General features: G+C 39.9%; 1 protein-coding gene and 1 pseudogene across 1 annotated transcript in view; one reads left to right on the forward strand and one right to left on the reverse strand.

Annotated features, from left to right (window-relative positions):
• The window catches only part of ABI3BP (ABI family member 3 binding protein), a 186,417-nt gene that overhangs the window by 58,335 nt on the left and 103,199 nt on the right, over nucleotides 1-24,883 (reverse strand). Inside the window, exons 16-27 of the mRNA XM_066621268.1 lie at nucleotides 21,106-21,183; nucleotides 20,564-20,638; nucleotides 18,868-18,942; nucleotides 17,652-17,726; nucleotides 16,782-16,850; nucleotides 15,569-15,637; nucleotides 10,233-10,313; nucleotides 8,238-8,306; nucleotides 6,904-6,975; nucleotides 5,698-5,745; nucleotides 4,650-4,715; nucleotides 1,978-2,022 (exon numbers count right to left, since the gene is read on the reverse strand). Of these exons, the coding sequence (XP_066477365.1) occupies nucleotides 1,978-2,022; nucleotides 4,650-4,715; nucleotides 5,698-5,745; nucleotides 6,904-6,975; nucleotides 8,238-8,306; nucleotides 10,233-10,313; nucleotides 15,569-15,637; nucleotides 16,782-16,850; nucleotides 17,652-17,726; nucleotides 18,868-18,942; nucleotides 20,564-20,638; nucleotides 21,106-21,183 (822 nt within the window). The remainder of the gene's footprint in view (nucleotides 1-1,977; nucleotides 2,023-4,649; nucleotides 4,716-5,697; nucleotides 5,746-6,903; nucleotides 6,976-8,237; nucleotides 8,307-10,232; nucleotides 10,314-15,568; nucleotides 15,638-16,781; nucleotides 16,851-17,651; nucleotides 17,727-18,867; nucleotides 18,943-20,563; nucleotides 20,639-21,105; nucleotides 21,184-24,883) is intronic.
• Nucleotides 6,124-6,240, forward strand: LOC136646552 (5S ribosomal RNA; annotated as a pseudogene).

The raw sequence follows: 24,883 nt of genomic DNA on the forward strand, positions 1-24,883 counted from the left end.
ACATGCAGTGGTTGACACTTCATGGCATCATGAAATTTGCTCTGGAAGTGCATGAAGCAGCACTTCTGGGCACTGCCACAGATGGTGGGGAGCATGGTGATGGTGAAGAGGAGCCCTGCAGATGTCAATAAGTCCACAGGGTGGTACGGACTGGTGGGGGTTGGGAAGATTGGGGTGGATTGCGGGAGGTCCAGTGGCATGGTGGAGGTAGTGGCACCTGATGCCACTGGGTGACTTGCTCTGGAAGCTATCCTCTCCGGAGCCAGCCAACATGTCCCTTTGTGTCCTCAGACTTGTGCCAGCTAAAGAGATGGTGCAGGTCTGAGGAGACCCATTGGCAATTGAGAGGTTCCCACTGGCAACTGGGAAGAAATACTTTCCCCTTTCCCCTCCCAAGCCTCCTGATTGGGCCCCCACTATAGCATGCAGAACAGCCTGTTTTGGCATGGCTGCATGCTAGGTTGGAGGAAAGGAAAGGATTGGGCTGTTAGTGAGTATCAATACCTCCTTCTTACTTCCCTTTTCCTATCTCCTATTTCGGAATGCTGCTATATTTACAACATAGGAATTAGATGAAACAAAAGGGTATGAAACAGTCCAACTTTCTGCAGCCTGGGGTTGGGTGGCACATTACCCTTGCTTAACCCCTGGCTGTGCTGACCTGGCAGTAACTGGCAGTGACATGACGACATCACCGCCAATTACTTCTGCATTCTGCAATCTCAGAACGCAAGCTGTGGTGGTGGCTGTAGCGGGCCTTTTCAATCTCCTTGCTGCACCATTCCTGCATCTCCTTCTGCAAAGGAGAAGCTGGAACTGTGTGGCAGGGAGAAAGAAAAGCTTCTGAAGCAGAGGAGGCGGTGCGGGAGGCTGTGGCTGGGCTTTTGGGGGCTGCCAAAAAGAGCCTCATAGGCTGCACATGGTCCACAGGCCGCATGTTGGACCAATATGGTATGAAAGGAGTGTGAACTGCAGGCTGGCTAGCTAGAAAAAGTATTAAATGCTGAAGGAAAAGTCTAACAGAAACAGACTTATTTTTTTAACAAGGGGTTTGACTGAGCAAAGGAACAAATTAGATGACTCTGGTAAGCAACAATCTTATCAGAATTCAAGGCTGTGGAAAAAGAGAAGCAGCAGAGCCCAAACAGATGAGAGGGTCTCTGTGTACCTCCCCTGAAAGAAGCAAGCCAAGATGGAATTTTCCAGCCCAAGAGAAAAAAGGGTGAGTGATGTGCACAGAGGAGCCTACACAAGAGACAAAACCCTCCAGGAAGAACTGCCCATAGGGTTAAAATAGGCGTTTCCAAACTTCAATATGAGGGCTACTTTGTATATTTTACACATTTTCAGGGGCCCAAAAAAATCGGTTTTATGAATGAATGAAATTTAAATGAATGAATAAATTTGACTTGTATCTTTTTTGTAATCAGCAGGATATGATTCACAACAAAAGAGAAATGTAACAATTACAAAGAAACAATGCCATACTTAAACTAAGAAACAATATATAATGAGTAAAAATGTCAAATATTATAAAAAACGCAGTCCTGTTTCTAAAAGCACTTCTTTTCACAAAGGGTTTCTTCCTTCAGAGGAAGAAGCTGCTTCCTTTTCTGGAGGAGGGACTCTTTCCTCCATAGTAAGGAAACCTCAGGATGTAACCCAATGATTCCTGAGCTATGATTTTCAGTGCTCCACAAACCTCCTTAATTCTTATGTCAGTTTTATTTTGCATTTATGTCTCGTGTAGCCCTTTTTCAGACCAAACGGTATCAGAACGATTTTAGTGATTCTGTTGCCCTTCAGTAGAGACATCAACAGCCAAGAATCCTGAATGCCAAGCTAAAATTACGCAAAGAATAAGGAAAGAAAATAGATTATAAAATATGAAGGCATAATAGAGAAAGGATTTTTAATTTTGATTATTTGCAAGTTGAAAGGGGAAAAGTATGGTAATCTAGGATTAATTCTTTTTACCTATTGTCCTTGGTTGTTCAGTGCTAAAGGTAACCATGTCTGTATCTGCAACAATAATATGAAAAAAACACAAATACGAAGTAACAATCTTATAAATAATAATGAAGCATAAAATGAATTTTCTGCATCTGTTATTGGTTTTCAACATGCTAACTTTATTTGACTACCTTCAAGTAATGAGCACAAGTTATATTCAAGGCACAAGAAGGTTCACCAACTGCTTTAGTGCAAAAAATTATGAAGTGGTGCCTGCATAAAGGGATGAATATACAATATTATTTCATGCTTAAGAAAATGGGGGAAATTCAAGAAGACAGTCTGTGGTTCTCAAACTGGTGGGTCATGACCCACCAGTTCATGTAACTCTTCCCCCGTCCCTTTAAGGGGCAGGGGAAGGGGGCAGCATCGTGATCCCCAGGATCGCACCACTAAGGGGGGGTGAGGGGGGGTGCTTGTGACTTACTTGGCATGGTGTAGGGCTGCATCAGGCTACAGGAGGTGCGGGAAGCCCTACGCAGCCCTCCACAGCGCTCCCCAAGGCTTGGAACCTGCAATAGAAGTGGGCGCAAAACGGAAGTGCTTTGTGCCCGCTTCAATTGCAGGTTTCAAGCCTTAGGGAGGGCTGCGGAGGGCTGCATGGGGCTCCCTGCACCTCCTGCAGCCTGCTGCAGCCCTGTCTGCATAACGTGAGTGCGAAGCACCCCCCTCGGCCCCCTTAGCGGCACGATCCTGGGGATCGCGTCGCTGCCCAAGCCCCTCCCCCGCAAGAACTTACTGAGGGAGTAAAGCTCCCTCAAAGTTTGAGAAACTCTGGTCTAAGGAAAGCAACTACATGATCCACTTCCTTATGAGTGTTGAAAACATATTATATTTCTTTTAATATCTGTGTATTTACAAATATGCACACCGAACACAAGGAAGCTTGCCAGCACCCCAGACAGTCAATGCAAGTCTATAAAGGAGCACCTCCCACAATAAGCAAAACAAACTGCATCTACGTGAAGCTTCTGCCAAAGCTCCTTCTTCCAATAAGCTGTAAAACTCATACTTTTTGCTGATTGTACAGTAATTTAGTTGCTTTTCCAGCCCACATCATGTGGCATGTGTTCCAGTTTAGTATCACTATCCATCAGTACTCAATGAAGAAACATATCTCAGCTAACAACAGCCACTGAGCAAACATCTTCAGCTAATTATAGAAACATCAACAGACCCTAAGTGCTCAAGTTAGAAAAAAGACCAATCTCTTGAACTGGCTGACACACTAGCAGCCCAATCCTATGCATGTCTACTCAGAAGTAAGTCCCATTTGAGTCCATGGGGCTTACTCCCAGGAACGCGTGGATAGGATTGGGTTGTAGGCTGGCATTTTCCATCATAATATGATAAAATAAATAATTGGTTTAAAAATGTGGTCAAACAGATAAACTATTCAATTCAAATATCACAGAGAACCACAGTTCAATTATGATTTGTTGTGACATTCACAAGGCTCAGATTCACATGTTTCCTTTCTTCAATTCATGCACAAGTAGGGGAAGTTTTAAATGTCTCGCCCCTTGTTTAGGACAAGCTAGAATTTGCTGTGATGAATCCCATTTTCATATCCTGTCTTGTTGCAACAAGGACCAAAATATAAAACTTCTACTCACACACAAAGTAGCAGGCGGAAGTGTTAGCCTGCATCATGTAGAACAATGATTAAACCATGTGTGTCCTCTATGTCTAGCTTATTTCGACAATTCAATTTTATGTAGTCAATTTTAGAAGTAGTAACATATATAAGAAACTAATAATAAACAATTATGAGTTAATTAAAAATGTCTGAAAAGTGCTGGTTTGTCTTCTCATTTCAGTTACTGAACATAAATAATAAAGATATACAAGCATGCCCCCGTATCTGCAGGTGTTCCATTACGGAACCCCCCACAGTTATGTGAATCCATGAATACGGTGGACACCCCCCACTTCTGCCAGCTGGCGGCCTCTGCCAGGCTTAGAATGACTGAAAAGAGCAAAAAAAGCTACTTCCTGTTTCTCCCTGAAAACCGGAACTGACATTGTTAATGCTTTTTAAGCATTTCCAGCTCACACCATGTGAAGTGTGTTCTAGTTGTATCACCATCCATCAATTCTCAATGAAGAAATATCTCTCAGTTAACAAACGTCACTGAGCAAATATCAAGGAGCAAATATATCTTGCTAGAGAAACATCAAAAAACCACAAGTGCTTATAATGCCTTATAAGGCATTAAAAAGTCACGCCTGATTTTCACAGAGAAACTTGAAGAGGCGTGTTGTTTGTTTGTTTTTTGCTATTTTCAGTCATTCTGAGCCTGGCAGAGGCCACAGGAGAACACGTGTGGCCTTTGCCAGGCTCAGAAGACTTCTGGAGACAAAGGGAGTGCATGTCCCCTCGCCTCTGGGGGGGGGGGTGAGGGTGGGGAATTCATCCACATCCACGGATATGCGAATCCACAGATACGGGATCCATGGATGGGGGGCTCCCATATTGCAATTGTGTGGACTACAAGATGCAGATTACTTATTTTACACTACTTTGAAAACTGCACCATATTTTTAGGAAAAAGAACAGTGTGTTCCAAGCTATGCCAGAACAGATAAAAAGCAAAATTGCTGAATGAATATATACAAAACAAAGATTAATTTACCAGGTTTGGTCTGGGGCACATCAGGTGTGAGAAAAGTTTTAGGTTTGGAAGGCACACCATCTTTCCCTTTTGGAAGTGAAATAAAGAGTTATAAATGGGGAAATTGTTCAGAAATTTGGGTCTGACATCAGATGAAATGAACAGAGAACTCATGCCTCTAGCTATATAAAGAGAAACAAATGAATCCCTATTTTAGGTTACAAAAAAGAATGAGAGGTGTGCAGAGGAATTTAAAATAAACAAATTGTGTTTACCCTTAAAGGGAGATCACAAGAATGTACACAATGGGTTGGCTGACCCAGAGTAGGGATAAAAGCAGTTGAAAACAAAGATTGCTCCAGCAAGTTATTCCTTTGCATTTTGTTATTCTTGCTGAGTCCCATAACTAGAGTTCTAGTAATAGGCAAGACTGGAGTTAAATTGGAGAGCAAGATTCAGGAGGCCCTACTTGTGGTGGTTCTTATTTTGCACTTTAGAGAAAAATAAGGAAAATAAAAATGTTCATGATGAAAAGCTAGTAAAGCTCTTAACACAGCAACCCCAACTCTCTAATTCAAACACAGCATGAGTTTAACTTTAGAGGCATGAGTAATCATTTAATTTTAAACTAAGCAATTTATTTAGTTTAATCAATAAATAAATTTATATCTTGGGCAACTGGTTTCTTACCATGCAATCCTATGAATGTCTACTCAGAAATAAGACCACTGAGATGAACAGGACTTGTATTCCCAGGCAAGTGTGTATAAGGTGTCAACTTTAAAATATTGCACAATTTAATTTGTAGAAAGAAGGGGGTACACACAACAAATAAGTGCATTTTCTTTGAAGGAACTGGAGGAGAATATTTAACCTGATTAGAACAATCAGTATAACCTGTATTTATAAATCTCATTTTCATAGTGGGTACATAAATGCTACAGATGTTTTGTAAATCACATTGATTTTGCTGATGGTTACTTCCAATTAAAGCCTGCATAGGATCTCACCCATGAAAGTGGCCCAGGGCAACTAAACAAGCCTATATAACAACATTATGAAACATTACCTATTTCTGTCTTTGGTGGCTCAGTTCTAAGTAGAATAGGTTTCAATACTGCGCAGAAACAGAACATTAAAATATAATGAAAATACAAGGAAAAAATAATTTTCTTTGAAATCAATGTAATTTACTTTTGGCTGGAAGCTTAGAAGAATTATAAGTTCACTAAAGCTAAATCAGGCATAATAAGTTAAGTGCATTTTTAAAACAATCTTCTTTGAAATTTTCTTAGATCTTATCGAAAAATAGTTGTGGATGCAGGAATTTTAATGCACTTTTAATGCACATTGGCAGCAATAAGAAGGAATGGAAGTGTCAATGGAAAAAAGATGCATAAAATTTGGCTATGCTTGACTTTTAATTACCAGAGATGTTCTTACCATAAACCATCATACATAAGGCTATAACATAAACATATTGTTTATTAAATAAACTTACAACTGTTACACTGCACATGCCCGATCTCATCTGATCTCAGAAGCTAAGCAGGGTCAGGCCTGGTTAGTACTTGGATGGGAGACTGCCTAGGAATACCGGGTGCTGTAGGCTTCTACCATAGTCTTTCAAGACTGAAGGTTGCCAACCACATACATAAACCAGATACTATTACCACAAACCATTATTACCATAAACCATTATGATTACCAGAGATGCTATTACCATAAACCATTACATTACAAAAACTGTAATGTTTTATGGTAATAACATCTCTGGTAATTAAAAATCAAATTAGGCCAAATTTTACGCTTCCTTCCATTGATACTTTCATTCCAATGCATGCACTGCCAACATGCATTAAATCAGAATCAGAATAGTTCTGATTCTGGAACTAAGTTTTTCTTCCTCTATGTCCCTCCAAAATGCCACTCTTGATGGACAGAGGACCTTTCATAAAAGAGTTTGTTGTAGCAGGGACTATAGCTCTGGGAAGGAGGGGAATTGCAGCAGGGAAATTGCAGGAATTAGAGCCCCCCTCTTAAGTGAACAAAACTAACTTTTGTATGCAGCTGGCACTGAGTGATTCAGGCCATTATATGTTAAGAGTTCAATCCTGGACCTAAATCCTTCAAGCCCCCTTAAACTGAATGGGACTTACTGGCATTCAAGCATCACTGAGGACAAAATTGCACCTGTACGACTTTACTGTCAATTACATACACTGAAGATTAAAAGAAAAATAACTCAGAATAGTATTTTAAATTTGGTAATTACCAGGTTCCATATGTAGCACATGAGGACTTTCAGTTGTTTTAGGGCTGGAAAGAGGATGCTTGACTTTTGGAGCTGAAAGAGCAAAATAATACAGTAGTTATAAATTGAGACCTGTAAGTGGGTATTTAACATTGTTTTTTTCAGATTGGAAGCTGACGAACAAAATCATGCTGTGGGTAACAAGATATATAAAAAGAGACACAAAAAAAGTCTTTAGAAGGAAGAGTTGTCATGATGCGTGTAGAAAGATTAGTGTAGGTGAATTATGTGATTCATGGCAATATCTGGAGCCTAGCTTAAAAAAAGGTTATGTGAGTGACAAACACAGAAGATGCGACTGCAGTGCAATATGACTGCTTTCAGCTGTTTCAAAAGGTGCCACAATCACTGTGCAAGGAAAGAAAAAGCAATGCTGTGAAAACAATTCAAAATAGTTAAAAGTCTTCAGTGGAAAATGATCAACATACCTAGAGAAAAGCATGAATTTTAAAAAATGTAATGTTAGATGGCCTTGCAGAAAGAGAAGATGTAAATGGGTTTCTGAGACAAGACAGTAAAATAAGACCTAGTCAGTTCATTAAGAAAACACCATACCTACTATCGGAAGTTCATTATTAAACGTAACATGTTCCAAGACTGCACCAAAAAAATATAAAACAAAAATATGGGAATTATTAAATTGAATAAAACATTTCGGAATGAATGTAACGACTGTATTAATTGGCTTAGTTGGATGTAAGATCTTATAGCGGTCTGGCTATTATACTGACTGATCTTTGTTTCTGTCGTCATTCTGATTTGTTATTAGAGGTTCTGAATTGTATTTTTATGGAGTATCTATGTAATTGTTTTAAAATTATGTTGCATGGTGCTTTGAACATTGTAAAAGAGTATTAGAAATATTTTACATAAATGAATAAATTTGAAGGCCTTCTCTAAAATTATTGTGAATATAATTTCCTTGGGAGACATCCACTGCCTAATACAACATCTTGCCCGGTTATTCAATCAAATCTTCCATTCTCGACTTCCATATACATCTGAAAATATTGAAATGATTGATAGCCAAATCCTGTTAGCCAAATCCTTGCACCAACATACAGTGTTCACCAATGACATAACTGGCCATTACCCACTAAATGAATGTAGTGTAACTGCTTAGTGCTGTGCAAAAGGTCTCCTGTGTTGTTTTCCTATCTTTCCGTTGGAATGGGGACTATGGGGCTCCCTTTCCTCTAGTTTGCCTCTCTGGCTGTTTACTGGTACCCCACCACTGATATGACCTCTAATCATATAGGGTTTTATTAGTGCCAATTGTAAAAACATTTAATTACCAGATGTAGTAAATGGGAGTTCTGGTGTTGAGGATGTTTTAGAAGAAAAATTATCTGCTTCAGTTATAGCTGGAAAAAAAATCAGTAAATTATTCAAGTTTTGTTTGAAGGACATACTCATTCCCATCTCTATGTACCATGCCTCAAATGCTATTCACCTTATAGACCAGCGATTTTCAGCCACTGTGCTGCTGCACATTGGTGTACCATGAATGGTCCACAGGTGTGCTGTGGGAGTTTAGGGAAGGGTCATTTATTCGTAGGGTCATTGGGGAATGTGAGCCCCCCATCGGCAGTGTGGTGTGCCTTGTCAATTGTCAAAATACTGGTTGTGCTTTGATAATTTTAGTGCCTTGTTGTGAGATGAAAAGGTTGAAAATCGCTGTTATAGATTAAGGCCTGGATACAAACAATTGCACAAACGGTTTCTGCATGCCAAAATTGATTCTGAACTTCTGTTTCTTAAACAGCAGCTGCCCACATCACATAGCAATCTTTTTTAAAAACTGAGTGATAAGACACGACAGCATGCTATTTAAAAAGAAAAAAAATCAGAAGTCTCATTGGGCACTGTGAACATGTCAAAAGGAGGTATTTGGATCCCTGCTGAAGAGCACAATCTAGAGAAACTTTTGACTGAACCACTTTCAAAATAATAAGAGCTGCACATGCTACAGTGATCTCACACAGTTTTTGTTTATGTTAGTACGGCTTATACAGGAATGTCCCCAAAGGACTGCATTGTAAAAGAAAACTTTATTTCTCTTTATGGTTCCACAACACCCTTGTCTTTTTTGCTATAACAGACAAACACAGCTATACTTATGGAATCTATTTCTTAATGGTCAATCTTCGTATATTCAGAACCGATTTTTCAAGCCACTAAGGGCATAATCCTATCTTGCGCTGGAACAGACAAGCCAAGAGGCTTGCATTGTATCCAGCACAGGATAGGGGCTCAAGGTGGCTCAGTCAGAGGCAAGGGGAAACTGTTCCCCTTACCCCTGGGTAAGGCGCTCTTGCCCCTATGGGTTTCCTTGGACTTGCACCACCTTAGGAGATGGTGCAAGTTCAAGGAGAGTGGAAAGGCTTCAAGTCGTTCTGATCTCCCCAGGAACAGGGGTTGGGATCTGGCATAACTGCCAGATTCCAGCCCCACCACCCACTCCCCACCTGCCCGTCCCCAGGGCCATCCACCAGGCCAACACAAGTCTTGCAAGGAAGCAGCCATGGAGGCTGGATTCAGCCTCCGTGTGTCAGCACACCTCTATGCACCAACACGGCTTACACCTGAGGAGGTGCAAATGTGCTTTATGGCACATTTGCGACCCTCCTGGGCGGACACAAGGGACTTGCACCAGCTCAGTTCATTTTCAGGATTGTGACCTAAAGCAGTAACCAGCCAGTATTAGTAAAAATATTTTTATAAATGTGTTCAAATTCATTATTCATACAGTCTGCCTATTATATTTTATATGTGTCATATTTCATATTTTATTTTTTCATGAAGAGTTGCATATCTGAATTAAAATGGCTTCAAATTTTTTTTTCTCCTTCAGCCTCAATTCCACTGATCAGAATATTACAATACCAATTATGCGGTAAAGTTTTTAATTAATGCAACTATGTAAGGACACAGAAGCTTTAATTTATATAGACTTTCACTGCATTTACAATCTTATTACTTTCCAATATAATGCACTGGAAAATATATGCATCCATATTCTCTCTAATTAAATTAAAAATGGACTGCAAAACTCATATATTTTTTCATTATATTAACTGCTCTGACCCAGAGCCTTGTGGATACTCTAAAACACACATAGCAATCCCACATAAGCAGGGTTCCCAATTACCTTCAGTGCAAAGGAAAGTTCTGTGCATGCATGTGTGTTGAAGTTTAGATGCGATTGTTCCAAACAAGGCATATCAAAGCAACATGAATTCCATATTGTAGTATAAATAACCAAAATATGTTTTTAAAAGTTACTCTACCAGGTTTACTATCTGGCACTTCTGGCATGGTAATGTCGAATTCTTTAGATTTAGAAGGGATAGAAGTTGGTTCATAAGATGCTGGAAAAAAAAAAGCCCAGTCCAGAATTAACTGATATTCTGTTGAGAGCAAAAAGCATATACCCCAAATCCTGCATGCTAGTAATGCTTTAATAATCTGAAAGCAGGAAATAAAATATCCATTCTTATATAGTACATTAGGCAATGGGTTTAAATTTCAGGGAAACAACTTCAGTGCACTCTTTGCAAAAATATAAATTAGAATGCCCACTACTGAAACGTTTAAAATATGTCAGGGATGAGCTAAATATTGATCCTATAAAATTAGCAACTGATCCTCAGCAAAGGTGAAGTACCAGTTTTAAGTGATGCAGTCCTGCTGAAATCAATGGGACTACACCAGTATAATTCCAATCAGTTTGGCTGAGTTAAACTAAGTAAATCTGCATAAAACAATATTAAAGCTGTTACAAACTGCGGACCTGGGGTCCTTTGCATCATGTTGATTCCCTGGCTCCATTACTTTGCTTCACATAAAGTCTAAGAAAAGTTCTGAAGATCTCAACAGCTTGCTCATGAGATAAGACAAAACTTTTTCCGAAGGCTGATCCCACCCTGCAGTTTCTGAGACCTCTTTTTCAGCACCTTCAGTGAAGGGTAGGGCTAACTTCATCAACTTTTCCCAAGCTGCAATTCAACCCCTTTTGCCTTTCCCTGCCTCAAAACTCTTGTTTCACAAGAGCTCCTCCTGTTCATGCTGAGAAAGAAGCATCTTCATTTATGAAGTCTGCCTTCACCTGAGACTTTTATACTGTCTTTATCTGAGAACTGAAAATATTCCTACTTATAAGCTCTCTTCCCTGAGTTGAGCTTCTCCTTCCACTAAAGGAAGTTCTCCGTCTTCTGTTCTGGAATGACTGATTTTAAAGAGAGAATATACTACAGAGCCCAACTTGCCCTTTCTCAGAGAAATCTTCTGTTTCATCTCCAGGTCACAGATATTTCTGTGCCAGTCTGGTTTGTATCACCAGCTGATTCAAACCATCAGCATTTTAACCTAATTACAAAAGATTCCTAGAGTTGGGAGCCTTGTTCTACAAGAGACTTATCAGTGAAATATTTAAAAGGAGATTGCTTATGAATTCAGTATAACAGCACAAACACAATTAGACAGCACACTCTTGTGTTGTTTATTTTGAGAGTAAATTTAATGTATGGAGCTTACACATTTTCACAGCTGGTTCTCTGAATACTTTTGCTGGCAATGACAGAAAGTATTATAGAAGCAGACAGACTGAAGGTTTGGCAGTGGAACATTGTATGAGGAAGGCTGAAACTGTGGGATTTGGATGCTAACTAGATGTGTCTATAGTAATTTATAGCACTAAAACCAAGTTAAACTGTCAAACTGGGCTTAATAAGATGAGGCACTCTTCTTCAAATGCATAGGTTTGAATTACTTTGAACTCTATACCAGTTTTACCACTGGTTTTAAAATAAATGTGGTCAAACCTTTTGGCAAGTGTGCCACACTTCTAGTCCAATGCATGAGACAGCATCACTAGACTACATTATACAGGCTTTCTGTATCTTCATACAGTTTTGTCTCCAATCAACTGAGGTAAAGGGCAAAAGTGGAATTGTGAAGAGAAAGAGACGGACAGGATTATACATCCGGCTCTCTACCAAAACTCAGTCCATGGGCCCTCCTCATCTTGTGGAAACATACATGCTTTAGTGGTCCTAAAATTTCACTCATAATTTGACACATTAAAAATTTTTGAACATATTATTCAGATAATATCGGTAAGATAGCATAATTTCTTGTATGGTTTATATTTGACTAGCCATAAGATATGCCCACAAAAAAAATCTAGGGAAAACAGGATTAAAAGGCCAGTAAAATTCTGATGATGCTTATGATGGCATAAACTGCACCTTGTAGAAAATAAGAAGAAATTAAAAGAACCATCAATTTGGTAATAGTTAAGTAAAATGTATTACCCATAGTTGCCAATGGAAGTTCAGCAGTTTGAGAAATCTTAGTAGTAACAGGAGCTGGAACAAATCTGCTGGTAACTGCTGAGGTAAAGGATATTATCTTGAGACAGTGGAAGGAAAATCTGAGTGTTCAGAATTTTAGAGCTAGTATTTTAACAACATAGCATGTTCTATCATTTTTAGGCATTCTGCTCAATCATAAGTAAGATAATTGGTTCAGAGAGTGCCATTTTGGTGTATGTTGGATCTGGTGAGACTTAGGTTCAAATGTTTTTCTAGACATGGAGCAGTGCCTTAAGGCTGCAATTCGATGCACACTTTCCTCAGATTAAGTAATATAGAAAACAGTGGACTAGCTTCAGAGTAAAAATGCATAGGATTGGTTGTTAGGTTAGTATCTAACAGCCTAACCTACTTCACTGGGTTGTTGTGAGCATAAAATATGTTCGCCACATGTACATCAGCCTGATCAAGGTGGAATACAAATATGATAACAAAAAGAGCAGAACTTGCTTCTAAAGAAAATCTTATAACATTAAAGCATACGTATATTTTCTGACTACTAATTAGATGCATCAGAAGTGGAATTTGTACTTCTCTGAAACATCATCCAGATCTATCATGTGGTTGAATTACATGGTAAACAATGAAGAACCAAGGTGGCAATCTTATAGCAATCTTAAAAAAAATTATAACAGGTTAACCACCACTGGAGGCAACAAGACAATGCAACAATTAGCAGAGTACAAAAACCACCAGTTGACCACCTTAAAGATAAAAACCAAAGGCTACAATCCATGAAATAAAAATGCTTCATTCAAAAATCTTTCAAAAGATTTTAATGAGAAAAAGATAATGGCTAACTCTTCAGAATCCTGCTTAAAATTGGAAAAATGAACTTGAGGTTAAATAGAAATATGTACGCAATATACTTGGCATTGCATACAGAATTTATTAAGTACATGAAGGAAGTGAATATAATACATACCATTTGTCAAAATCTGTTACAAATAAACCTTTACAACGTTTAATATTTATAGTACAGGTGTGCCCTGGTATCTGCGGGGGTTCTGTTTTGGAACCTCCTGCAGTTAACTATAACCGCAGATACCAGGGAACACCCCCCACCCACCCTCGGCTTCCCCTTGCCTCCCCTTGCCTTTTAAGCTCAGCAGAGGCTGCTCATGTCCATCTGTGGCCTTTGCCAGGCTTAGATTGAGCCTTACAGTAAACAAAACAAAAAAAAGTCACTTCTGTTTTCTTTGTAAAACCAAAAGTGACATTTTTTAATGCATTATAAGACATTAGGAGGCCTAGGGAAGCCCTCAGGGAAGCTCCCCTCACCTCGACTGCAGACCAGATCTGCGGATAAGTGAATCTGTAGATACTGGATACACCAATAAAGGGCCTCTCCTGAACACAATACAAAATACTTCTGAGTCTCTCAAGCTAATATATCGGATTTATATTAATAGAGGGGTAGATTGCAGGGTAGATGCCCTCTATGACGTCAAGTGCTGGGACACAAATCAAGTGACACAAATTCTATTCCATTTCTCACCCATAACAACTATTAGCCTTTGAAACTCCCTTCCTTGTAGGCTTGTTTGGCCCCTTCTCTGTTGGCTTTTCACTAGCTGACAAAAACGTTTTCTTTCTTGTATGTTTGTTCTGTTCCAGATAACTGTTGTTTTTATTTGATTGTTTTATGGTTTTTTAATATTATTTTATTGTGGATTGTAAGCCCCTTGGAGACCCTTAATAGAGCCAAGGACAGGTTATAAATAATTAGAAAAACAAACAAAACAAAAATAGACACATGGCATCAAGTGAAATGTGTCTTATCATTCTTATGCTTATTCTTCCCAGGCATTCTTACTGAAATTCTATAACCTTCCCCAACTCTAGAAAAGTATGCAGAGAATAAACTACAGTCAGTCCTTGGCATTCGCAGGAGTTTCATTCCCAGAACCCCCTCGGATACTGAAAATTGCAGATAATCAGTTCGTGATTTTTGGGCCATCTCCTGCATCCAGGCAGTGGTCTGAGACCCGGGGAGTCCGCACGTAGCATCCCTGTGAACGTAGCATCCTCAGCATCCCTGAAAAGGCCCTAGAAATGAACTTCCAGTTTTCTCAAGAACTGGAAGATCATTAATAAGGTTCTCGGGAGGTCTACTGAAGCTTGGAGAGGCCACACACAGTCTCTCTGGGCCTCAGACCACCTACAGGTCAGTCCTCCCAACATGGGTTGCGACCCATGGATTTGACCCACCTTTGGTCAAATCTGTGGGTAAGGAGGATGGACCTGTATTATTAAAATATCAGCTTACATTGCAGAAGACACATTGGAGCTTCTCATGTAAATCCTTTAATTAAGTTCTATAGGATGCCTCTGAAGAAATGCTACATAGCACAGTTGGAATTCAAACCAAGCGAAAGCCCACTAGCGGGGTATATGATCAGTTTGAAACTATATTTTGCACCTCTCAAGGTAAAATTACATTTTACCTTAAATACTGGGTCATTAATGGCTCAATCTTATCCCCCACCAGCTCAGCGCAGCAGATGGAGCATGCACTGTATGCTATGGTGGTGGGAGGTGACTTAAAGTAAAACATTTTTTACTTAACTCTCTATAGGCTGCTTGGCATCCAATGGGTCTCCTCAGACCTACATTAGCTATTTAGCTGGTATAGGTCTGAGGAGTCTCAGGGAGCATGTTGGTTAGGGAAAAGGGGGATAGGATCTTGGCATGTTCCCCAGCTGCTGAGATAATCGGCCCCTCTTTCAGCCCACTCCCTGCCACTTTACTGACTCCAGTAAGCATCTGGGAGGCACTGTCATGAATGTCAAGCCTCTTGCCATGTGTATTGACAGCTCTGAAGTGCATGGCAGCGGTGTGGCTTTCATGCCAGCAGAACAGACTTTATGCTGACCAATCATGGGACTGATCAGTGTAACCCTAGCACTGGACTGGACTGCATGAGGTATACTTAAGTTTGACTTCTCTCTTTGAAAACACACACACTCACACACGCACTATAAGGATTTCTAATCCAGATAAGTGCCATTGTACAGGTGGGGAGGAGATTAACCTTCTGCCTTTGCTATTTTCTCACTGGAAATTGCCTCCATCCCCAATAGGTTACAGTATACTTTGGTTATGTATAATATCATGTGTCCTAAGGTTATGTAAGAAAAGAAATCTACATGAATGTGTTCTGTTTTTTATGGTACATTTGTCTAAAGTCAGAAGAAAGCCTCGTCCACACTCTGGAACAAAACAGTTATAGGAAAGTGCATAGAAATTACCCGGGACATTCTTTGGCTCTTCCAGATGGGGAGGCATTTGGGAAACAGGGATTTTTGTTTTACTGGGAGCTGCAATGAATAAAAATGAAAATGTTATTAATACGTGTCTGCAAAAACATTAGTTGGTACCAAAAAGACAGAAATAGCACAATCTACTGGGAACTGCTGCTGTAGAAGCCTTGGAATTCTTCACAGACAGGTTTCTTTTGAACACACCTAGTTCATAGAATCATAATTTTTTAATTCCAGAATTGCATATGAAGAGACCAGGATCAAGATTCAAATTTAGACTTTCATAAGGGCATTATGTTAGCCCTATAGATTTTTATTTCTGACATATTTTTGCTTCCATCTCCTTCTACTTTCCAATCTGATGCTGTGATATAAATAATTTCCTTTCTGACATTTTATACAGGTTAAAACCAAAACTATAATCATGATCTTACTTGAATTTAGTGGTAAAGCATTATTTTTAATGATTCAGAACTGCTCCAAAAGGTAGGAAATCATTTCAGAGATATGAACACAGTGCCTGAGCACTGTTGTACATGCATCTTTTTCAGCGCCTATCTGCCCAACAGATGGTTGTTATGGTCCTTTATTAACAGCTTACAGTACTGATCACCTGCCCTTGCAGTGTTGAGGGCCTAGGCCTCCAGACACCAGTATAATGAAAACTGACAGCACCGGTCATGTGTTTTGAGCTGTGCATGGTCGCTAACGCAGGATTGGGAACCACATATAAAGTCATGAGTGATGAAAACAGGGGAAAGTGTTCATCCAGCTCATCTTACAGGTACAAGAAGCAACCCAACCATTCCATCTCCAACACCCATTCAAGGGAGGGAAATGCTTCCAGCCCTCACTCTAAATTGGCTTGGTGACACTGTTGCATTGTCAAATCCAATTAGCTAAGTATTATAAATCAAAGTTCAAGTATGAGAGCTTTGAGAACACTAATGTTCTCTAAAGCATATATAGAAGAATTATGCATGCAGTGTTTGCTGCTGGCATTCTAAATTGGAGACTAGACAACACTGCAGCAAAGGCGAATCAGACAGGAATGCAGGAATGACTCTATTCTGTAGCCAGACCCATGGCTACTATCCAGACATGCCACAAACCCCAATTGCCACAGATTGGCCACTAATGACACCATGAACACAGATACTGAACAACCATAGCTGTTCCCCTATGGGAAAACCTAATTTACCTAGTGTAGATCTTGGTAATTCAGGTTTTTTATCAATTTTAGGTGCAGGGCTTTCCTGATGTTCTTTTTCTGATGAAAAAGGAAAAAAAAAATCAGCAGTGAATCATGTAGGAAGTAGATAGTCTAAAGAAAGTATTATTACCCTGAGTAATTACTACACATTACTCAGTATCCATAAATAGTTACAAGTGGAAATGCTATTTAAAAAACTGGTTTCTTTTTGGTATCTTTCTGATTCCCAGCATGATCTTGTTATATTAGCATTGGTTGGATGAAAAGATTGTATTAATGTATGAGGTAAAACAAAGGATTCCAAGCCACATTGGATTGACTAGATGAGGGATGTCAAACCCATTTCATACAGACGGCCAACGTTAGCATTCATGGCACCTGCTGAGGGCTGGAAGTGACATCAATAAGATGGTTGGCCAGAAATAAGCACTTTTTCTCACATAGAATCTCATTAGCTGCAAATGAAAGAAGAGAAAATGTGCAAGTCTTAGGGCACAATTCTAACCAGGTCTACCCAGAAGTAAGTCCTATTTTGTTCAATGGGGCTTACTCTCAGGAAAGTGTGGTTAGGATTGCAGCCATAGTCACTTTTTCAAGATATGAGAGAGCCCAATTATCAAGCTGGGAGAGCCCAGTTATAATGGGGGCTGTTTAAATTGCTTCTGGAGGCTGAATTCAGCCTACAGGTCTTATGTTTGACACTCCTGGATTAGACAAAGAAATTATTATTACACTGGATTAGACAAAGGCTTTGTATTTTCTCTAAAGGATCCAGCATAATTTTTTTTATATACGCTAATTTAAGAAAAAAACATTAATATAAATACTATCATCATCTTCCGCATGAAACATAATTACCAGGTTTAGTCTCTGGTATTTTGAGTCGGATGGAAGGTTTCGGTGTAGAAGGAACAAATTTTGTTTCTGGCAGAGCTGAAAGACACAGGCTGTATTATAGATTTTTGCTTCTTATTGTCTTTATTTTTTTCTTCCTAGGAATAGAACCATATGAACTAAAGTGGAGTTGTAATATGATGTTTTACAAAAATTGTAAATCAGCTGCAAATATAAACTTTTAAAGTCTCCAGTCACAGCAAGGCTCCCGCCCTGCGCAGCTCACATCAGGGTGGCTTGGAAATGATCTGACTTGTGTTACGAACGGACTGACTATAAATCATATTGTAGATCTCACTGAAATATTCTTTCCTCCAATAAAAAAATATGAACAGGCTGAATATGCAAAATTAGTATATAAGTTATAGAATGTACATACTAATTCATATTCATGGATAAAATATCTTGCAATCATTTTGGCAAAACTTTCTGGAAAGCAAATGTAGCAAACCATAGATCAAATGGGGTTGAGGAAGGTAAATATGAATGGCAATGTAAGTTTCTAGAGATTATTGTGCAAGAACAATGAGATGTTGGAGCATAGGCAAAAGAAAAGATAGCTATCAAAAACACACTGACGCATAATAAAGATTTCTAATTCTACTAAGAGATTATTGCTATAACATGTTAACAGCCCAATTCTATGAGCCCTGATACGAGCACTCACTAGCAACACCGGCGCTGGGTGTCACAAAAGTGCCGTAAGGCACTTTGTTGGCAAGAGGCACACAGCTCCAGGGGAGAGGCCCGCATCAGTTGGCACTGGGCCTCTGCGCTGGCAGAATGCTGAACACGAACACCTGGAAGTAAATCTTCCTGCCAGGTGGCAGGAAGGCTTTTGGGGGCAAGGGAAGGCAGGAAGGGGGTGAAACTGGGCAGAGGGTGGATCGGGCCTGGGAGGGAGGCAGGGATGGTTCTCCTATCCTTTGTCCTGAGTTGCAGAGCCTGACACAGATTTCAGCTCTGTGCCACCTGAGTAGCTGGCACAGATTGGAGTATACCCATCGGGGCCACCTGAGTTCTACATGGGGTAAGGGAACCCCATGTACTCTCACCCTATGGAGTCCTCCGGTGGCTGCTCTGTCCCCACAGGATACAGTAACAGCCATTTCAGCACTGCTGTACTGTGCGGTACCAAGGCAACGAAAGTTATATAGCTTTTCCAGGAAATGCAGATTACCTGGAGTAGTTTTAAATTGTTCAGTAATCCTGGGCATTTTAGGTGTATTCTGTTCCAAAGGTGGTTTATTAGGGGCTAGAAAAATAAAAGATTTCAAACAGTGAACAGAAAAAGAAAAATATAATTTCAAAATTATCATTCTGAGATATCATGAAACAGTTGCCATATCTGAAATAGTTACCATTCACCAATTAAACCTACAGTTGAATCCTATCCTTTCCCTCCCCTGCTCAAGCAGCTATTCCAACAGAATGCACACTGTATCCTGTGGGAGGGCGGTCCTGGAGGTTTCCTTCAGGTAAGGGAACATTTGTTCCCATACCTGAGGGTAAACCTCCAGCACCAGTACAAGTTTAAGACCTGTGCCAGTGATTTTGCTGGCACAAATCCAAGTAGACCAGGTAAGGTGAAACGAGGCATGGAAAGGTGATAGGATATCAGCAGTGGCACTGCCACAGATACTGTTTCCTTTCAGGCAGTGATCTGCCCCCATTCCACCCCATCTCCTTCCTGGTACTCTCCCTCCTCAAGCCATTCTGACCCTCTTTGCCTGCCCCCCCCCATTGAGTTACTGGTGCCAGGGGACACCCAGGGATTTCTGGTGTGCCGCCACCACCACTTGTGGAGGCAGCCCGGCTACTTCAAATGGTGTACTGTGTTTTGCCACAGCCATACACTTTACTTAAGGTTCACACAGGATTGGACTGCCCAATACATAACATGAAAAATAGAAAGATTGGCTAATTTTCCAAGCATTGATATCAGTATCCTTTCCTTCTGATAAAAGATACTAGTAGGAAAGTGAGTGAATACATGCCCTTCCCATTATACAGATTGAGCCTACTTATCTTAGGGTTTTCCGTCTGCAGATTTGGCTCAACATGGGTCCTCCTGACCCTCATTGAGCCACATTTGGCCCAACCTGGAGTCTCTGGAGGGGACTGGAGCTGTGCTCCAGTCCCTTCTGGAGGCTCTTCTGAGGCCTCTGGAGGCTGTGCGCAGCCTCCACAGGCCTCAGGAAGTCTCCAGAGGTCCTAGAAGGGTACTTCTGGAAAACCAGAAGTACCCTTCTAGGACCTCCTGGTGGACCTCTAGGCCACTCGGTGGCCTGTGCAGACTGCATGGAGCCTCCATGGGCATCAGAACAGCTCCAGATGTGACTGAAGCAAGGCTCTGGTTGTGTTTGGAGCTCAGTGGACCCTGAAATTCGCATGACTTGGTTTCAAAATTCGGTATTCATGACGGTGCCAGGAACAGAACCCTCAAGAATAGCAAGTGTCCACCTGTAATTACATGATGGAACCCAATAATGACCCAAGAATGCAGTTCCACAAAAAGCCTACTATCCAGTGAGAAAAAGGCTTTTGTTCAAAGATCTCCTGAAAGGAGAAATTGCTAGAAACAAATGGAATCTATTAATCATAAATAAGGTACATATATCTACTTCCCATTCATAGTCAACACAAATCAAGCAGAAATGTAAATTCATTCAATCTGATATAGACTTGATAAAATGCAAAGATTGTTCACACCACATGCACATCCAATCTTTCAATTAACTTGATTTGTGCCGCTTGTGAGGAAAAACAAAAAGAAGAAATGTATGTCAAGCCCCTATGTTCGGGTTTATCATACAAAGTAGTCATGTCATAACTTAACACAGAGGATGCCATTGAATAGTTGAATATTTAATTACCAAGTTTCTTATGCCATCCTTCAGGGATGGCATTGAGTTCCCAATTAAAAGAAATATGTGGTATTTCAGATGGAGCTGAAAAGAACATCAATGTTATTTTTAAATTCTTCAGAGATCACTTAAAATTTTGTCTTTTAAAAACAGTACATGCAACAAACTTGCCATGATGAAGAAAGCGTTTAAAATGGAATGAAAGAGCCAAGGGATGAACGTGATGAAGATGGTATCAAACCATGTTGCATGGACAAGACAGCATTCTAAAGAGAAATGGTGATTTCCGAAAAGGCAGTAGTGAATGTACATTGGTAAAAAGAGATAGATGATCTGGCAATTCATGCACATTTCAAAACTGAAAATAAAAGTAAAAATAAGTACGAACCATGTTCCTATAGAAAAAAAACTTTTAAAGATTGTGGAGAAGCTGGGAGTACACTGAAGGTCAGTAGTGAAAGAATGGTGATTATATTCTGGAAGAAGTGGAATGGAAATGTTTCTGATGAAACAAATATAGAATGACTATTCACAGTGAAAAACAACATTACCCAGTGTTGACCTTGGCCAGTCAAGAGGTTTAGATGCTTTGGGCAGGAGAAATTCCAGAGTGGGTTCATATGTTACTGCTGGAAGGAATGTTGACAAGTATAAGAAACCAAAACGCTACCCCCCCCAAATGTTTTTGCATGAAGAAACTATTTTTTCTGTAAGAAAAACCAAAATGTTTCCATTGTTTTCAGTTTACCAGTTTAGTAGGTGTTATGAATGAAGTAATCTATTTAAATCACACACTATGAAGTATTTCCTTCAGCACAGCATATGTGGATTCAAATCAGTGTTGGGTGGCCATCTATTTAGTTCCTTCCTTCCAGTACCGTCATAGTTTTGGATTAAGTCCTGATCCATTTCCAAACATACAATTTCAGGTTGTTTCACAACTCCACTAAAACTCCATGACTCAGAAAAGGAGGCATTGGGTAACAAGTATCTTGTACTGTAAGTCGGAGAACAAATATGACATTTTTATATTTCATGGATTTCAGTGTAAGAGTTAAACAAGTGTTTAATTGTTTAACCATTAAAATGTTAATTGATGATGGTGATGATTAATGATTGATGGTGATGATTAACCACTCCATTAGTGTGTATCGTACCTTCTAGAGTTACACAGGCAGCATAGCAAGGTTCCTGCTTCCAAGGAGTTTCCAGTACAAAACAGAAATAAGGAAACAACAGAGGGAATGCAGGGCAGACACAGAAATAGGGAGAAAACCATGTAGACAAATACACTTACTTAGGCTTAAAAGCTTAATTAGCATTGGGAATGAGGATTAAGAGGATAAAACAAAAACTATGGAGAGGGGAAGGTGGGTTTGGGCGGGCCATTGAGAAGCGTTGAAGTTATACACATGTTCACAACATCATCATCATGGGTTTAAATTTTTCACATTGGCTGAATCATGTCCAGAATCTTTCGCCAGAAAGCTAGTGGCAGATCCAAGTTGCTATTACTTCCCAGAGAAGCAAATCAAATGTTTGCCTTCCCTTCATCTAAAAATCACATATTTACTATGCTAGGTTACATCACCTTTAAACCATTTCAAATGAACAGCAAAATTATTCTAAAAGCTGTTTTTAATAACGATCGCCTACTCCCGTACAATCTGGCTCGTCCTCTTAGGTCATCAGAGAAGGCCTTTTTACAAGTGCCGCCGCCTAAGGAGGTACGTGGGGCGGTGGCAAGAAATAGGGCCTTCTCAGTAGTGGCACCAACGCTATGGAACTCCCTTCCCCTTGACTTAAGAATGGCTCCCTCTCTTGAGACCTTTCGGCGAGGCCTGAAGACCCTTCTGTTTAAACAAGCCTTCTGAGTTCTCGGCCTTTTAACATCTTTTTAACATCTTTTAATATTTTTTTACAGGCCTGATTCTTTTATGACTTGCTGCTGCTCTATGCTCTTTTTACCTCTTTTTTACTCTGACTGCTCTTTTTTATGATGTGTTAATATGTTTTTATTTGTTTTTAAATTATGTGTTTAATATGTTGTAAGTCGCCTTGAGTCCCTTCGGGGAGAAAGGCGGGGTAAAAATAAAGTTGTTGTTGTTGTTGTTGTTCTTGTTGTTGTTGTTGTTGTTATTAACATTATTATTATTATTATTATTATTATTATTATTATTATTATTATTATTATCCAAAACACTAAGAAGAAAACAAAACTCATATGCTAAGCTTTTTCGTATATTGCAAGAAAAGGGTAAGAACGGATTTATCTAGAATTATTATCTGTTGATTTCGATCTAGAGATTCAACCTATCAACTGGGATTTGACTTAGAGCCCAATCCTATTCCTCCCTGGTGCCCAGCAATACAGTGGTACCAAAATGATCACTGCTGTATCCAGTAGGGCCAAGGAAGGTACCAAAGGTCTCCGTGGGGTAAGGAAACATTGGTTCCCTTATCCCATATCGAGAGCAGTTGGACCTCATAGGATTACTCTGATCTGCGCCAGCCCTTTAGTTGATGCAGAATCAAGGGTGGCTCAGCGGCAGTCTCTACCACAGTTCCCGCCCCCTCCTGGGCCTGATCTACTCTCTGGCCTGCCCTCCCCCAGCCCTGAAAGGCCTCTCTGCCAAGCAGTGGAGAAAACTTACCACCTAGCACTCCAGCAACGTCCTTCTGGTGTTGAGGCCCAGTGCCCACTGGCACTGGCCTCTCCATCAGTGCAGTGGGCTTACCGCTGGTACCAGAGTGCCTTATAGCACTTCTACAATGCCCAGCAATGTGGTGGGGCTGTAGCACTGGTGCTGGGCAGCTCAGGATTGGGCTACCCATTCTCAGAAGGTTCTCCTACATTAGTGCCTCCTGGAGTGTGTTAAGTATTGGGATCTAAGTACATGCACCTCAAGACCCTTAATTAAGAACAATGCATTCAGTGAAAGTATTCTGAAAGTTGGAAGGCTGCAGTCTTATAATCTGAATAAGTATAGGATGACAATTGTATACCTGGTTTGGAGTCTGATACGTCAATCTTGTCAGATGTTCTGGGGCTTGAAAGATCAGGTTGTGCTTTGCTGAAAGCTAAAAATAATAAATTGATAGCAACTGCAATTATGATGTTTTTTCTCTGAGGTAATTAGTGTTTTTTTCCCCTGAAATCTGCAGCAATAACAGAGATAGTTAGTTTTTTAAAAATATTCTTTTCATTATTAAACTGTCCTTCAACTGATCACTCAGTTAATTGATGCAATGTAAATAAATTCACAAACAGCAAAATCTCAATAAAGATGTCTTTGAGCATCCCAAATGAAGGGAACAATGTTTCTGTAGGAAACCACAACACTGATAGGAAAGGACATTTTAAGATGTCCTTTTTAAAAATCAAACTTTGTAAAGTAGGATATTCTTCATTCCACAGCTTCAACAAATGAACAGATTCAAGTCCACTCTGTATTGTTGAGATCTACATTGTCATTAATTAATTGCACATATCACTCTGCAAGTATGAAAACTTAGCCAAGCTGCTGGAATTCAGTTCTGCACTTTTCACCTAGCATAACACACAGGCTGGGATCAAAAGAGAGATTTTAGCCATTGAGTATTTTGACTTTTTTTAAAAGCAGCTTTGTATGCTATATCACAAACTACCTTTGAAAGTACTTTGCTTCCAAAAGTAGTTTGTTATTTGGCATGGAGGTTTGCTCTTTGAGAAACACAAGCCCAAAGCCCCCAAAATACACAGAGCTAGTTGTGCAGTTCTTTGGATTCTAGCCACAATATAATGGCAAGGTATCTAATCACATCCTTCATATGCCTATCAAGTATGGCAAGCATGGCCAAGTTACACAACCTGTTTATTGAAGTACAGGATGAATACACAGACCTCCCATTCCCTAACCTGCCACAGTGCACTACTTGTGTCTGTGCTCCAAAAGAAGGAAGCAAAAAAAAAAAAAAATGTTACTCTCAAGTACTATGAGGATTCTTTCATACATGAGAAATTGCATCTGTATGAGGAAGGATCATATACTACGCCATATTTTTTTCTTTGTACAGGATTAAAAGGACAAGAAAAAGAAACATTTATTTCAATTCCTTTTTCCAATATTACTATTAAAATATTATGTGTGTTCAGTGGGTCCTTGGTATCCCAGACCCTGCCCCACAGATACTGAATTTCAAAGCTTTTCCGAAGTGACTAGGGCGCCTTCTGAGACATGCCTCAGAATGCCTCCCAGACGCAACCGGAAGCCATTTCCAGTCATCTCTGGGAGGTCCATGAAGCCCTCCATACATGGGCATGGCACCCATGTTGAGTGAAATCTGTGG

This window comes from Tiliqua scincoides, chromosome 3 (genome assembly GCF_035046505.1).
Source record: "Tiliqua scincoides isolate rTilSci1 chromosome 3, rTilSci1.hap2, whole genome shotgun sequence".
Classification (NCBI taxonomy): domain Eukaryota; kingdom Metazoa; phylum Chordata; class Lepidosauria; order Squamata; family Scincidae; genus Tiliqua; species Tiliqua scincoides.